Source organism: Xiphophorus couchianus, chromosome 4 (assembly GCF_001444195.1).
Source record: "Xiphophorus couchianus chromosome 4, X_couchianus-1.0, whole genome shotgun sequence".
Taxonomy (NCBI): Eukaryota; Metazoa; Chordata; class Actinopteri; order Cyprinodontiformes; family Poeciliidae; genus Xiphophorus; species Xiphophorus couchianus.
Window position 1 is genome coordinate 32,947,761 of NC_040231.1, and position 15,196 is coordinate 32,962,956.

At 40.4% G+C, this 15,196-nt stretch overlaps 1 protein-coding gene across 1 annotated transcript in view; it reads left to right on the forward strand.

The window, feature by feature from the left end:
- Positions 1-801: 801 nt before the first annotated feature.
- pkp3b (plakophilin 3b) overlaps positions 802-15,196 on the forward strand; it is a 31,495-nt gene continuing 17,100 nt past the window's right edge. The window contains exon 1 of the mRNA XM_028014402.1: positions 802-1,380. Coding sequence (XP_027870203.1) covers positions 1,173-1,380 — 208 coding nt within the window. The 5' untranslated portion in view covers positions 802-1,172. The remainder of the gene's footprint in view (positions 1,381-15,196) is intronic.

Below are 15,196 nucleotides of genomic sequence, written 5' to 3' on the forward strand. Positions count from 1 at the left end.
TAACCTGAAAAAATGAACAACCTTTATGTTGTGTTGGATGTTGAAGGTGGACCCAAGAACACTGGGCCGAGGTGTCAAGTGGATTTGGAGGTTTAATAAAACTAAAGAGCAAAAAAGAAAATCATGGGGAATGCAGGGAGCCAGAGTAGAACAAAAAACATAAAAAGAAGCCAGAAACAGAAAACCAGCAAAGAGTGACTGAGAATGAGTAATATGTATACTGGGGAGCTTGATTATGGAACAAGGAACAGATGATAATTAGAAACAAGTTGCAGGTGTGAGGAGGGAGAGACAGAGAATAACTAAGGAAAATAATAAAACTAAAGTCACTAAAGGACTGAGCTAAGGTAAAACTGAGACAAAGCTGATCTAGTCAAAGTACAGAAACTAAGGAACACAGAAATAATGTGGAACTAGAATCAATAAATCAAACCCTCAAACAACTAAAAACAACCCAGGACCTGACAAAGCAGGCATTAAACAAACTTTCCATTAAGGCTACATTTTGGTTTTATTTTATTTCTTTCTATTGGCCCGATGTATTATTTTAATTTTAAATGTCATATTTTCATTAACTCTAAGTGGAAAATCATAGTAATTAACAGAAACAAAGGCTTTCAGGTCCATCTGTGTATAATTATCTACATAATGTGATTCCTTTAGTGAAAATGGTTCTTGAAATAAATGGACATTTCAATAATATTCTTCCTTATTGAAAACCTAAAGCACTGTATGTGCCCTCAGTCCTCGGTCGTGGCTCCTTTTGCCTGACAGCTGTAGCTCACGCTGGATGGTGCAGACAGCCGCAGGGTGCTGAAATGCTTCAATGGCCTTTTCCTTCACAATCCTGTAGCTTGTGCGCCTTTTTCTGCCACACTTTTTCCTTCTACTCAACTTTCAAACGTTTTATTTGTCGAGAATATTGCATTTTACTGTTAAACAATAACACAAGCCATCTGTGTCGGGTTGTCTCTGACAGCAGGTGGATTTGTCCCGGACCTCCTCCCCCGCAGCTCCCGCCTCCAGATGTTGGGGCTGCTGGCTGCTCTGCTCTCCATTTCGGACTCTCCCTCTGACGCTGACGGGACTCGGGACCGTTGGAATATTTACTCCCGCTGCTTTTCTCAACACTCTGCCCGGGTGAGGTTGTTTAGTCCACGTTGTGAGTGGGTATGACCGCTGTGATGGCGGACGGCTGTTTTCTGACCGCGCTGCAACCGAACTCCTCGTGTACCGCCTACGTGCTGCCATCGGACGGGCAGTCCGCGGACCCGCTGGCCAAAGTCCGGAGGGTCCAGGAGCAGGTCCGCATGCGACTGGCCGAGAGGAAGTCATCCTCGCTGCCCAGGCTGAGCAACACACAGTTTGGGCCAGCAACAGGTGAGAGCAGGCTGCTGGAGAAGTTCCCGTCCCAGTGAGGGGAACCGGTCCGTTACTTGTGTAGAACTGGGGTTTGGTGGAACCGGCGTCCATCAGACGCTCTGAAGTCCTTCTAGAAAGGAATGGAGGGATCACTTATTCAAACAATAAAAATGAAAATAAAACTCAGCAAAATACAAGAAAAATCTGGAAAAGTATGGGAGATACAAAACCAAACTTTGTTTTTGTATTGGTTCAGTATAATCTATAATAAGAGTTTTGATTAATTATTGTTTCCATAAATTTCAGTTAATGTTAAAAATATACAGCTGGCATTATCTGAAAAGTTACTTTTATATATATATATATTTTCTCCACTGTTCCACAAGAACAATAAGTATCAGTACATTTGAAAATATGATATAAATCAGTACGTCAGAGGCGAAGCTTGTTTCAGATGGGAATGTTTGTCCAGAGCAGGATTTGAATGCTGTGCCATACAGTCACAGTCAGACAGTTACATGAAAAAAAACATAATAAATACTTTTTCCATCATCACTTTTATTGTTATCACAATAGTATCACAAAATATCTTCCAAGTCAACACCGCCCACTCCTATTCAGAATCCAGCGATAATACAGAAAGTTAAGTAGCACAGTTACTACTAAAAGGAATAGAATAGGGACACACACATATAATATTAATATATGTAACTATCGGATTTGGATCAGAGTTATTCTCTGTTTTCTGGGGGACTGATCCAGTGCTGTGGTTTGTTGGCCGCCGGCCCGTTGTGGTGGGCTACATCTTATCTCCTGACACTGCATTGCAAAATGTTGCTAATCTGCATTCAGCACACACAGGCCAGCGGTAGCTAGGGAATTTTATTTGGTCTAAATTGAAAACAGATTCTATCCAAATGTTGTAGGGAAAAGTCTTGACTGAAACCTTTACAGGCTCCCGCCCTTTGCTTTGTCGCTCTGCTCGGTTTTTTTTCCTGCCACATTGTGTATTCTGCAGTGACTGCTGATCCACACCACTTAAACCACTGAAATGTTCTTAAGCACAGCAGCACAAAATGTTAAGATGGAGACCCAGGAGAAAAGAGAAAGCAAAACGGCATGTCATTTATTTGTATGTTGCAGGAAAAATAAAAATCTTCTGGTTTTCTTATTTTGGGAACAGTTTCAGGTGAACGTAAGACAGAATTAGAGCATTTCTTCAGTTCTACAAAACAGCCAAAGAGGACAAGATTCAGGAGTTGTTGAGTTTTCACTTGAGAAAGTTTCTGCTCAGAGTTTCTCAAGGAGCACTAAACACAAAGAAGAAAACCTAAAGCTGAACTTGTCACCTGGGTTACATGTACTTGGACTTGAAAACTTGGCTTTCATTGGACAATCTGTGTTCCAAGTAACAATACAGTCTTTGTAGAGTCCCAGTAACATCTCAACAAAGAGACTACACAGTGTTGGTTGGAGATTTGATTCAGCCAAGATCAGCCATTTACATGAAACTGATGATGTGGAATCCTGCAGATTCCTCTGTTCAGTTCAGAGTTGAGTGTTTACTGACGTTTAGAAAATACCAAATATGTTCTGAGCTTTGAAATTCCAGTTCTGTTTTCTATGTGACTTTTGTGTAAATGAGACCAAATTTATAAAAATCACATCAGATGACGTTATATATTTGTTGACCTTTGGAACACCAGGGGTTTTATTTCCTGTGTTTGTCCCTTCTTGTGGAAAGTCTAATAATGAGTGCATACATTTCCAAAGATCGACCTTTTTCCATAAATGTTAAAGTTGTTGTGTCCTTGGTAGAGACACTTTGCCTGCTGGTGCCTGACAGCCTCTCTGTCCTCTGTCAGTCTGCCCAGTGCAGCTATGGCTGTGGCACATCAGTGTGTGAGTGTGTGTGGGAGTGACTGGATATAGCATAGAGCGTTTAGGGTCATCCGGACTTGATAAAGCTCTTCACAACTACAGGCCATTTACCGTTGAACCTCACCAGGGTCTTTTCTGAAGAAAACTAGAAATCAGGAAGGACAAAATGTCTCCACACTTTCCTGGGTCTGATAAAGCAGATGTTAACGGAATTGTGTGGATGTTTTTTTTTTTAAACTAAAATTCCTTCCTCTGATCACCAACAGTGACATTTATACGACATGAACTCGCATATCAAAATGAAATGCAGTGCCAGGGGAGAGAAGAACTAATCCCAGCCGAATGTTGTGTTTTCCCCGTTACTTCCTGCCCCCATGTTACCTGTCTGTGCTGTTTGACATTAACTAAGACAAAAGATTATGTTTTATTAAAACTGACAGTGAATAAATTAAATAAATCAATTAGTCAATAAAAAATGGGGCAAAGTTTCATTGAGAATTGAACTGTTAAAGAGGTGGGTTGGAATGACATGGTGAATTCAAAAGAACAAGCCTCTTCTCAAGGCAAAGTTAGGAACTAATCAGCTAGTGGAAAATGTAAATTATAAGTAATTGTCTTTTCTAGACAATCTATTTACAGATAAGAATGTCCTGTACATTTAATCCTGGTCTTGTACAAATAATTCGATTAAAATCAGGACAGCGTGATATTCTGATTATCATGTTCTTACAGCTCCTCATCAGATTAAATAAAAAAAACAGAAAAGAAAAGTAAATATAAAAATATATAATAAGAATCAGTGAATTCATTTATAATTCAGAATTTTTACTTTTTATTTTTATCGAAAATATTTTCATTCTAAATTAGGCTTTGGCTTGTGAACTGTTTGATGAACACAGACTGATTGTTGTTCTTAGTTTAATCTTAAACTAATCTGGAATATTTTAAGCTAATCTGGCCTCATTTCCAAATTCTGCAATTCAAACATCGGTCTTTAAACATACCTATTCATACGTATACGTATGCATAAGAAGGTAGTGATACAGTAATGTCACTGCCCGTAGAACAGTGATATTACTATGTGCCATTCTAAGAGTTATTTCAGGTTTATTCTTACATGTTTTGGTTCTGAGTTATTCAGAACATCTGAAAACTTATCTTAAAAGCTAATTTCTCAAATTCCACAGAATAAACCTGATCTGTGACATCATCACATCATTTTTATTGATTATTGGTTCTATTTTTATTTGTTCAATTATACTGTTTTACTTTTTGTTAGCTTTAATTAAATATTAACGGCTATAAATAACTTCATAGCTTCCATTTTCTGCTAAAATGTAAATAAAAAATGAGAATTTTTTTTTGGTCCAAAAGTGGCATCCTAAAACTTTGTCTTGAAATCATTTTTTGGAGACACCCGGGTCATTTCCTATCAGAATTAGTTCTTGTTTGAATAAAAATATATTTAGATCTAAATCTGCCAGCGGTATGAATAACTTTGGGCTAAATGGTTGCCATGGCATTAAAGCCAACAGAGTAAAGAGCTTGGACGGCAGTAACCCACAGCTACAGTGTAATAAATAATGTAGTTGGAGACATAATCCTATTTCAGCCTCAGCGCTCTGATCCCCAGACGCAGCTGTACCAGGCTGCATGCTGGCTTTGCTGATGGCTGCTTTCCCAGTCCAGACTGGGAGGTTGGGAACGAAAAGGACCATCAAGTCCTGAACAAGTGTACAAACAACAACAAAAAAACTGGGTCATATTTGTCAGTACAAATGTTTTATTTTAACTGTAAACAAAAAATACACCCTGATTCTATCGGAGGCATGGTCTGGTGTACCGCGTTCTGAAATTGTTCTAACTAACCTCAGATGCACAAGGGGCCAGTGCTGCCAACTGCACCACTGTGCAGCCCTGCTATCGAGTATCTTGTTATTTTGCATGAAACAAAAATGAAGTCAAAATGGAAAACAAAGTGCGGTTGATGAAAAATGTCATTAAGTATGTCAGACCATAAAATATTAAAGGGGTGTGCTTCATTCTGACTGTATTTGATCATATTTTGATCCTTCATCTGTTTGCCTTGCAACAATTTGGCAATAAGTTGTTTTGAGCAAGGCTGCTGAAGGAATATCCCATAAGGCATTGGGATATTCTAACCACTTAAGGTGACAGAATACAGGCTGCAGGTCAACTCAGATTCAAATTTCTGTGACTGATAAATAAAGAAATAAGCCAGGATTAAAGTTTTGGCCTTTCGTTGTGTGTGAAACATCCATGTTCCTGTAGGCTAAAACGATTTGGCTGATGAAGCAGCTTCCTTGTCCTTGGATGTCTCCAGAGATCTAGTAGATTGACGGTGTGATGTTCTAGATCTCGAACCCCAGAGCAGCTGAACTCACTGCTCAGGCTTCTACTGCACTTAAAAAAGCAAATATGATTATTTTGGATTGATAATATTGCTGCAGTCTTTACCAGTAATAGTGCATCCTGTCCAGGTTGCCATGGGAATAAACAGTTCTTTCCTGCCCAGAACAATGCTGTCCTAACGGTGATGTTTACAGACCAAAAGGCTGCTGAGACCTTTAAAGGGAGGCAGAAAGATCAATAAAAATCCATATATTTACTGTGGATTTTGGTGGAAGTTTTGTGTTTTAAACTTTTTTTAATTTACATTTCTTTTACATATATGTTAAATCTATCACCATTTTGTGACAGTATAATAATATGAGGCAGATAACTTCCAGCAGCCCCTCCCTGAACTACTAATGCTATCTGAAGAAATGCAAAAGCAACCAATCAGAGCCAGGAGGCGGGTCTTAGTGCTGTCAGTGACTCTTGTGTACGCGCTGTTCAATGTGCTGAGGGTGGAGACACAACTTAACAGTTCCATGAAAACTGTTTGTCTGCCAAAAACGGTGGTCATGGTGACAGCATTCAGCTATCAGGAAGAAGCCAAAGCAGAGCAGAGATCAGCGGGTGGAGGGGTGAGCAGCATGTACACAAGCAGGATTGACAGCAATAAAACCCTCCTCCTGGCTCTGATGGTTGTTTCTGACTAAGAGATGTGTTTCTGTAGTCAGCACTGGAAGCACTGGGACAAGATTTGTTCACAAATTGATTTTTTTCAATCAATCAAAAATATATTTTTCACATATTTTCTATCTTGTGCTATACTGTCACAACATGGTGACAGTTTTAACAAAAATGTTAAAAAAAAAACAACATATTTTAGGTTTGCATGCCTGCATGCTTCCATCAGTAATCAGAATATTTTATGGTTTGGTAAATTCAGTAGAGCATTTCCACCACCAGCTGGACTCTCACTGGACCAATCCACTGCCTAATGTGGGATCACAGAAGTGTGATGACAAATATGATGCTCATGCTTGTTGCTAGCAGTGATGCTTTCCTGTCTCCCAATCAGTGGACTGTGTTGTGTGACACAGTAGCTCCACCCTGAGTAGCTCCACCCTAACCGTACCGTATCGTCTATAGAGACCGACTACTGAACAGGACTCAGAAATGTTGCAGCAATGGTCAGACTTAAACGCTGGAGAGCAAATAAAGAATCTTGACATTAATCTGTGAAACCACAGGTCACTGAGGTCAGGCAGCTCCTTCACTGTGAATTCATCATAATTCACTGCTGACCTAAAGTCATTTTTACTTGTTTTTTAAAGATAAATAATCCTCCAGTAACACCTCAGCAGACAACATCAGTAAAGCATTTTTCTACATGTGTACTATAGGAAAAAAAGGAAAGCAGAGGAATAGACAAAGATGAAGCTCATTCTGCAGTGAGAACGCTACCCTGACTGAACTCTAGTGACCACCTTTGTTTGCTGAACATTCCTTTCTAATCTCCTCTTGACAACATGCTGTCAGGATCTATTTTAGACCTTCGTCTTGTTCCACCAGTAGTCTTCATTCATGCCTTAATTAGAAAACATGACAGGAAGACAGGGAGAATGTAAAATGTTATAGCAGTTATTTGAGTTTTCTTCTCATGCAAAAGAAGATGGTTTTACTTTATTGGTGGTTAAAAAGATTTAGATGTAAAACTCCAAGTTCCTTTAATTCTTAGGTATGAGAAAACCAAACTATTTGGGCCTCCAAATAGTGTGCTAACCCCCTGCGCCACCACAGCACGCCCCACATTTGGAGGCCTTAGACCTGCGGACGTCGCGGATTCGACTCCTGGTCCCGACGACCTTTGCCGCATGTCCACCTTCAAAAATGGTGCCGGCTCAGCTGGCTGCCTGTAGACGCAGCTCCCGTCGTGTGTGTGTTAATCTGTGTATAAAAAAGTCTTGCTGTAACTGCGAAATAATTTCCCTGCTGGGATGAATAAAGTAATTCTTCTTCTTCTTCTTCTTCTTCTTCTATTTGCACAGAACTACACCAGTATGAAACATCTATTATAATATAAACCAACACAGTTTAGAAACTGCGATGTTAGGAAAATCATGAGTGCCACTGGTTTTCAAAGTTCTGCTCTTGACACCATGATGACCTGCTGGTTGGGTTAGACTGAATGAAACAACATTACTTCTTCACACACAAGCTATACAAGTTAAATGATACTCTATATAGACATCTGTATAGGTATAAATATATATAAGAGGTGGTCTCGACATCTAAATTGCTTTAAAAGAGATTTTTAAATAAGAAAAATAAAATTTAAAAAAGAAACCACACACTCAAATAGTTAAAATTAAACACAAGCAAATAAAATGTGAAACAAATTATCAGATGATCATTACTGAGTCATTTCAAGGTCTGCCCTGCTTAACTCTCAGAGCTTTAGTTTGGTGAGCTCCTATCTGTTAAAGTAAGAGTGAGTTTAACTGAAAGTGTCGCCTGAGGCCTTCAGAAAGTAACGAGTTGGGTAAGCACTCAACAAAAGGTGAAATCAGCCATTCTACTGTAAGTTTCCTACAAGTGAAAATATTTCAAAACAGCAACCAACCTGCCCAGGTCTGGACGTTCAAGCTGCTTCAGCTCTAGTGCAGAACACAAGATGCTAAATGAAATTTTTTAAACCTTAGAGGTTCGTATTAGAACCTACAGCTGGTACCTGCCTCTGCTGATGTGGAAGTTCATACCTGTACAATCACAGAGACAAGCACAAGTTTACATGTGAAAGCAGACCAACGTTTGCCAGATAGAAAAGCTGGACTTTGAGATAACGTTATTCGGACAGATGAGTGAAAAGTGGAATGATTTCTAGGCTGGAGCAGATGTTTGGCATAAACCAAACACAGCATTCCAGGAAAAGATCTTCATACTAGCTGTGGACGTGTGAACTCACCATCATAAAATCCACCATGGATTCTACCCGGTATCAGAGGGATCATCTGTACAAAACTGGACCCTGAACATACCAGGACTGGGGCTGAGAATGAGTAAATGAAAGACCTAGAATGGAGTCAGTTCCCTCAGACATCACTCAGGCGAAATGGAGAAATATGACAAACTTTCCTCAGACCAACATAGGCTGGAATCTCTGAAGTCATTACTACCAAAGGTGATAGCACTAGCTAATAGGCCAGGGTAACTTTTTCCTCAAATAGAAAATACATTTATGTTTGCTGTCATTGGCTTAATAAATCAAACATGTTGAATCATATGTATTTGCCTGTAAATAATTCCCTCTACTTCCCAGTTATAATTAGTACAAAACATTAGACATTGGTATAAGTGAGATATTTAATGGGTTGTACTAATTTAGTGTGCATTCGGTGTGAATTCATACTAAACAGGCTGGAATTCCAGTTCGTCTGTCCAGGATGTCCGGTTTGTTTGGGGAGCACAGAAGTGAACTCTGGTCTGGGTTTGGTTGAAGTGAACTGTGGTGTGGTTTGAATGAATGTGAACGCCAAGTGGACTGGAGAACGCACCAAAGTAGAAAGCGAACTAAAACACAGTGAATTCTGCGTAATACAACCAAAACAAATACGCAAGTCTACACCGTGTTCCAAATTATGCAAATTAGATTTAAGTGTCATAAAGATAAAATTTTTTGTTGTGCTATTAAATTTATAGATGGTAATTAATTTCAGAGAGCTGGGTTGATTAGTTTGTCTGGTGAGCTCAATTAAAGGAAATCTACTTAAGAAGGATGTTCCACATTATTAAACAGGCCACAGGTTTCAAGCAATATGGGAAAGAGAAAGAATTTCTCTGCTGATGAAAATCATCAGATAGTGTAGTGCCGTATGACAAGATATGAAAACATTAGATATTTAACGAAAACTGAAGCGAAGCGTTATCGTACTGTGAAGAGATTTATGGCTGATTCAGAACAAAGATGAGTTTGTACAGATAAAGACAAAATGAGGAAGGTTTCTGTTAGACAAATTCATTGGATAGAACAGAATAGAATAGAATTACTTTATTCATCCCAGCAGGGAAATTATTTCGCAGTTACAGCATAGAGACAAGACACAATAACAACTACCACTGAGTAGCAATTGTAGACAAAATAAAAATAAAACTAAAAATTAACATGCTGTCAATATAAAAAGCAGCTTAGAGCAGTCCTTGCAAAGATTCAAAAAATGCAGATACAGTATGTATATGTAAATATATGTACAGCAAGTGTGCCACAGTGCAGTTGTTCAAAATTGGACTGATTAGTGCAGAACAATGATTTAGCTTTTATTGTACAGTGAGGTGGCATGTGGCAGGAAGGATTTCCTGTATCTGTCCCTACGACAGCGGAGCTGGAGCAGCCTATGTGAGAAGGTGCTCCGCTGTCTGTCCACTATGTGGTGGAGAGGGTGCTGTTTATTGTCCATAATAGACAGAACCTTCTTCAGTGTCCTCCTCTCCACCACAGTTTCCAGGGACTCCAGCTTTAGTCCCAGTACAGAGCCAGCTTTCCTTATGATTAAGAGAGATTAAGATTAAGAGAGCAGCTGTTAAAATGCCCTTACAAAGCAGCAAACAGTTATTTGAAGCTGCTGGAACCTCAAGGTGGAGGATCCTCCAGAGGCTTGCGGTGCATGAACCTACTATTGGGCCCCTAACCAGAGCTCACAAGCAGAAACGGTCGCAGTGAGCCCAGCCGTACATGAAGATTCATTTTCAAACAGACTTGTTCACTGATGACTGCTGTGCATCAGATAGTCCAGATGGACGCAGTAGTGGATTAGTGGTGGATGACCACCACGTCCCAACACGACTGTGACGTCAGCAAGGAGGTGGTGGAGTCATTTTCTGGGCCGAAATCATGGGGAGAGAAAGAGAGAGAGAGAGAGAGAGAGCGAGAGAGAGAGAGAGAGAGAGAGAGAGCTGGTTGACCCCTTCAGAGTCCCTGAAGGTGTGAAAATGACCTCAGCAAAGTATATGGACTTTTTGACTGATCACTTTCTTTCATGGTTCAACAAGAAGAGCCGCACCTTCTGTAGCAAAATCATCTTCATACATGACAATGAATGCTGCAAGGAATACCACTGTGTCATTGGCTGCTATGGCCATAAAAGGGGAGAAACTCATGCTGTGGTCACCATCCTCCTCTGACTTCAAACACCTACAACCACTAATCTCTGACGCCACATGTTTACTTTTAGTAAAGAAGTAGTGATGTGTCGATCGCGAACGATCCGGCTCTAAGAGCCGGCTCTTTGAAGTGAACGATTGGAACCGGTTCCACAATGGGAGCCGTTTTAGGATCCTATTTGGGAGCCGGGTTTTTTTCTACAGTATATCTCTGTCTCTCCGCCTCCCTGTCGTTGTGCTTGTGCTCTGCAAGTGCCAGAGCCGATAGTTTTTCCCCACATCGTTTTTTTTTTGTCCTGCGGTGCCTCGCTGTCTCTCCCCCCCTTCTCCCTCTCCTTGCGCGTTTTGCTCTTCTGCCAGTTACGGTGGCCGACTACGGTGGCCGACAGGTGCAAATGCGCAGCAAAAGAGAAAACATGCAAACAAAAAAAAAACACGCGTACAAATTAAATGCGGCAAGCAAAAAGCGAACAAAATGCAGCAAACAAAAAAGAAAACACCCCCGAATGAAATGCAGCAAACAAAAAAAGAAAACACCCCCGAATGAAATGCAGCAAACAAAAAAGAAAACACCCCCGAATGAAATGCAGCAAACAAAAAGTGTTGAAAACGGAAGTGCTCCAGACCACTAGGGGGAGTCAAAGAAAATCGAGACCGAGCCCAGAACGGTATGACTGACACAAAGTCTATCACGCTACCCATAAATTATTCTGTTATTCTATAATATTATAAAAGACGGCGTATCTTTTTATAATATAAGTACGTATAGTATTTATACGTACTAAATATAGTTATATAGTACGTATAACTATATTTCTGAAAAGAAATATAGTTATACGTACCTTTACTTTCTTTCAAATTTCTTTCTCTGAATCTTGCATCTGGTCCCATAGAAATGAATACTATTTTCTTTGACTCCCCCTAGTGGTCTGGAGCACTTCCGTTTTCAACACTTTTTGTTTGCTGCATTTCATTCGTGGGTGTTTTCTTTTTTGTTTGCGTCTCACTTTTTGTTTGCTGCATTTCATTCGGGGGTGTCTTCTTTTTTGTTTGCGTCTCTCTTTTTGTTTGCTGCATTTTATTCGCTTTTTGCTTGCCGCATTTAATTTATGCGCGTGTTTTTTGTTTGTTTGCATGTTTTCTCTTTTGCTGCGCATTTGCACCTGTCGGCCACCGTAGCCAGTGCCAGAGCGGAGAGTTTTTTTCCCTCGGTCGGTCCACTGCCCTCATGTCAAGCGTGTGCTCCACACATCTGACCAATCACACATAGTTTCAATTAATAATGTGGCGGGAAAACACTGAAAAAAAAGTTTATCTCCACTTTTTTTGTGGAAACGGCAGGCAATTGGCCAAGCTGTATAGCGTTCGTCGGCAGGTATTTATGTACAGACACTCACTCAGCGGTCAAGAAGCACAGAAAGAAGGGGAGTCAGTGTGGGAACTGAATAGGTGAAAATAAATGAGTGACAGAAAACGGAGCAAGATTTGGACTCATTTTAATGCTACATCAAGCTCCAGGGCAGAGTGCAGACTGTGCAAAGTCAGCATTTCCTATCGTGCAGGCTCGACAAACAACCTGCACAGGGACATGCGGACATCACACGCATCGGTATTGCTATAGCATTGTTATGCGGCATTTTTACTCATCATAAGTGCTTAACAATGTCAATAATGAAACAAAATATTATAAAATTAGGTTTAAGCTATAAATTAATCAATAATGTCAAAAATATATATGGGGAGCCGTTTGGGAGCCGAAAGAGCCGGCTCTCCACAGTAAGAAGAGCCATTAGAGCCGCATCTCGAAAAGGAGCCGAAAATCCCATCACTATAAAGAAGGAAGTTGCCCTGAGTGTTTTCTTCAGAGGTTTTTGTGCCGTTTCCTTCTGTGGTTCTCGGTGCAGCGCCACCACAGGCGAGGAGGGGAACAGGTTGCTCAACGTGTTGATTTGGTTTGAAAGAATCCGGTGTGAAATTGAACTGCAGCAGCTGGAAATGCTGCAACTGCACATGCTGCAGTTTTGGGTCCCTTTGTCACATTGTTGCAGAAAAAATCCTGATAGATGGAAAAGAGGTGAATGCTGTCCTTAAATGCTTAATAATGACTGACATCCAAAAGCCACACTTCATTATTTAAACATCACAAACAGGATGACAAGCTAGAAGAAAGTTAGATTGTATTTTGTTGAACTTTTCTTAAAAATAGATCTCCAGTTTTCTTTCTCTTTATGTAAAATGATTTGACTGCACTCTCTTGTTGAGTCCCTCAGAACATATGTGTGATTTGTGTCATTAACTTGTTTGTGTTGTTATTCGTATTTCTGCTCATACTGTATTTCTGTGTTGGTGGTATCAGTTAGTTGTGATGTGCCGCAGTGACGTGCGGTCAGGGGAGGCAGGTGAGGCAGTGCCTCACCAGCCATCATGGAAAGAAAGAAAATATATAATCATAAAGTAATTTAAATTGTTATATTCATCCGGTGGTTTGTACTAAAAAATATTTATTTTTCACGTAGCTTCACCAATTTCGATTTTTATTTGTTCAAAATCGCTGAATTTTCTTATTTTCCCATTCAAATGCTTGGAAGCGATGCCGGTGAGGCAGCAGCGAGCTCTGCCTCACCTTGGATTGCGCAACCCCTGGCTCTGCGCTGGCTGCTAAGCGGAGAGAGCATGTTGCTGTACGGCGTCAATAAAATGGTTTAAACAAATTTAATATGTGAACTTATTTCCAATAATTTAGCTTATGTATATAATGTACAGTGCTTTTTGTCACCAACTGTGTTTGTGTAACGTGTTTCGTGTAATGAGCGATTATAAACGGCAGAGAACAGGTTCGAGGTGAGGCAGGCAGTTCTCTTGCCTCATGGCAGGGGGCGCTCAAGATCCCAGACGTTCGTCTTGTTCACTCCTCAACTGCCGAGTAAGTGACAGCGAGCTAGGCTAAACGATTCGGGAAGCAAGTCAAGTGCAGCGATAGATTATAATAGAGATAGTGATTTTTTTTCCTCTCGCTTATCCCGACTTTCGACATGGATGACTACATTACAACACTAAAAAAGTTTTCTCAAGTGGACTTTCAATCGAAGCAGGAGATAATAACCTTTATAAGTAAAGGTAAGACAGTAATAACATTTATTTTGTTTTGTTTTTTAAGGAAATGTGTGTTTTGTGAGCTACAGTTTGTATGTGTAAGGATGCAGAAGTGAAACATAACCTGTGGTGATGTTGATGTTCAGGCATGCAGCCCAGGGCCTCACCCAGCAGTATTTCCTCCCTCCTTCCTTCCAGCTTGCAGTATTTGTATTGTCTGTGTGTGGGGGTGGGCGTGTGGGTGTGTGTGTATGTGTGTGTGTGCCTTGTGGTCTTTCCACAGTTAACTCTCTCCTTTGTGTGGTCCTTCATGTGGTTGCAGTGAGCTGTATGGAAAAGCATTATGCTTTCTGTGTCCAGGGTGACATTAAAATGAGAGCTGAATTGCTCCATGCACTTCTGTTTACATGATGTCATCTTCCACACACACCCATACACACACCGGGTCACGCTGAACATGCTGTCTGTGTGGCACAGCCGGTAACACCAACACGTTGAATCTTAAGAGCTTATACTGGATGCTTCGCCAATCCAAAGATGTTTTGTGTGTAAAGATGACTTATTCAGTTTATTCTTCCATGGACATTCCTGTTATCCTTGGACAGTGAAGTTCAGGCGTGCTGCTGAGTGTCTTGTTGTGAAGTCATGCTCTTGTTCTCCCTCCTGTACCCAGTAGAGCTCTATGGTCATTATTCTTGAGTGAATTGCTCAGCTGGTGTCTGGCTGGGTTATTCAGGTACAAAACACTGGAATGAAATGGTTTATTACCTCCACCTTGTGTAGATCAGTTCACCAGAGCCTTGCTAATGACCTAATTATTCTATTCAGGTGTGGTGCAGCAGAGACACATATAAAAGTTGCAGGGCAATGGCCCTTGAGGGCTGGAGTTTGACACTCCTGGTCTAGTTGAATGATTCCTCTCTGGTTCTTTCTGATCCTCCTCTTGTAGTCTCCCTCATGTTTGCTGTTGTGTTTTGTGTCTTTGCCATTTTCCTGTAGCATCTTCAGTTTTTGTATGTTTTCTTTTTTTCTTTTTCATTTTATTAAATATGCATTCCCTCACCACACCGAATTCCTATGCTTGTCAAAAACATAAGTAACAGTAACAGTGGCAGTTTTGGCCCGGGGCACATCTGCTGGCTACCATGAACATTTCAGGAACAATATCTGTCATTTGCATTCAGATTTTACTTCTGCAGCCTATCTACATGTCTAGTCTGTGTAAATAAAATATTGCTGTGCCATGCGTCTTGTGCTTATATTTCCTTTCAGCTTTAGAAAAGCCTGATGGAGGATTTGGACAGTGGCTAACTTTCTAGGTGTTCCTCCTTAAAAGCTGTGACAGAGCTCC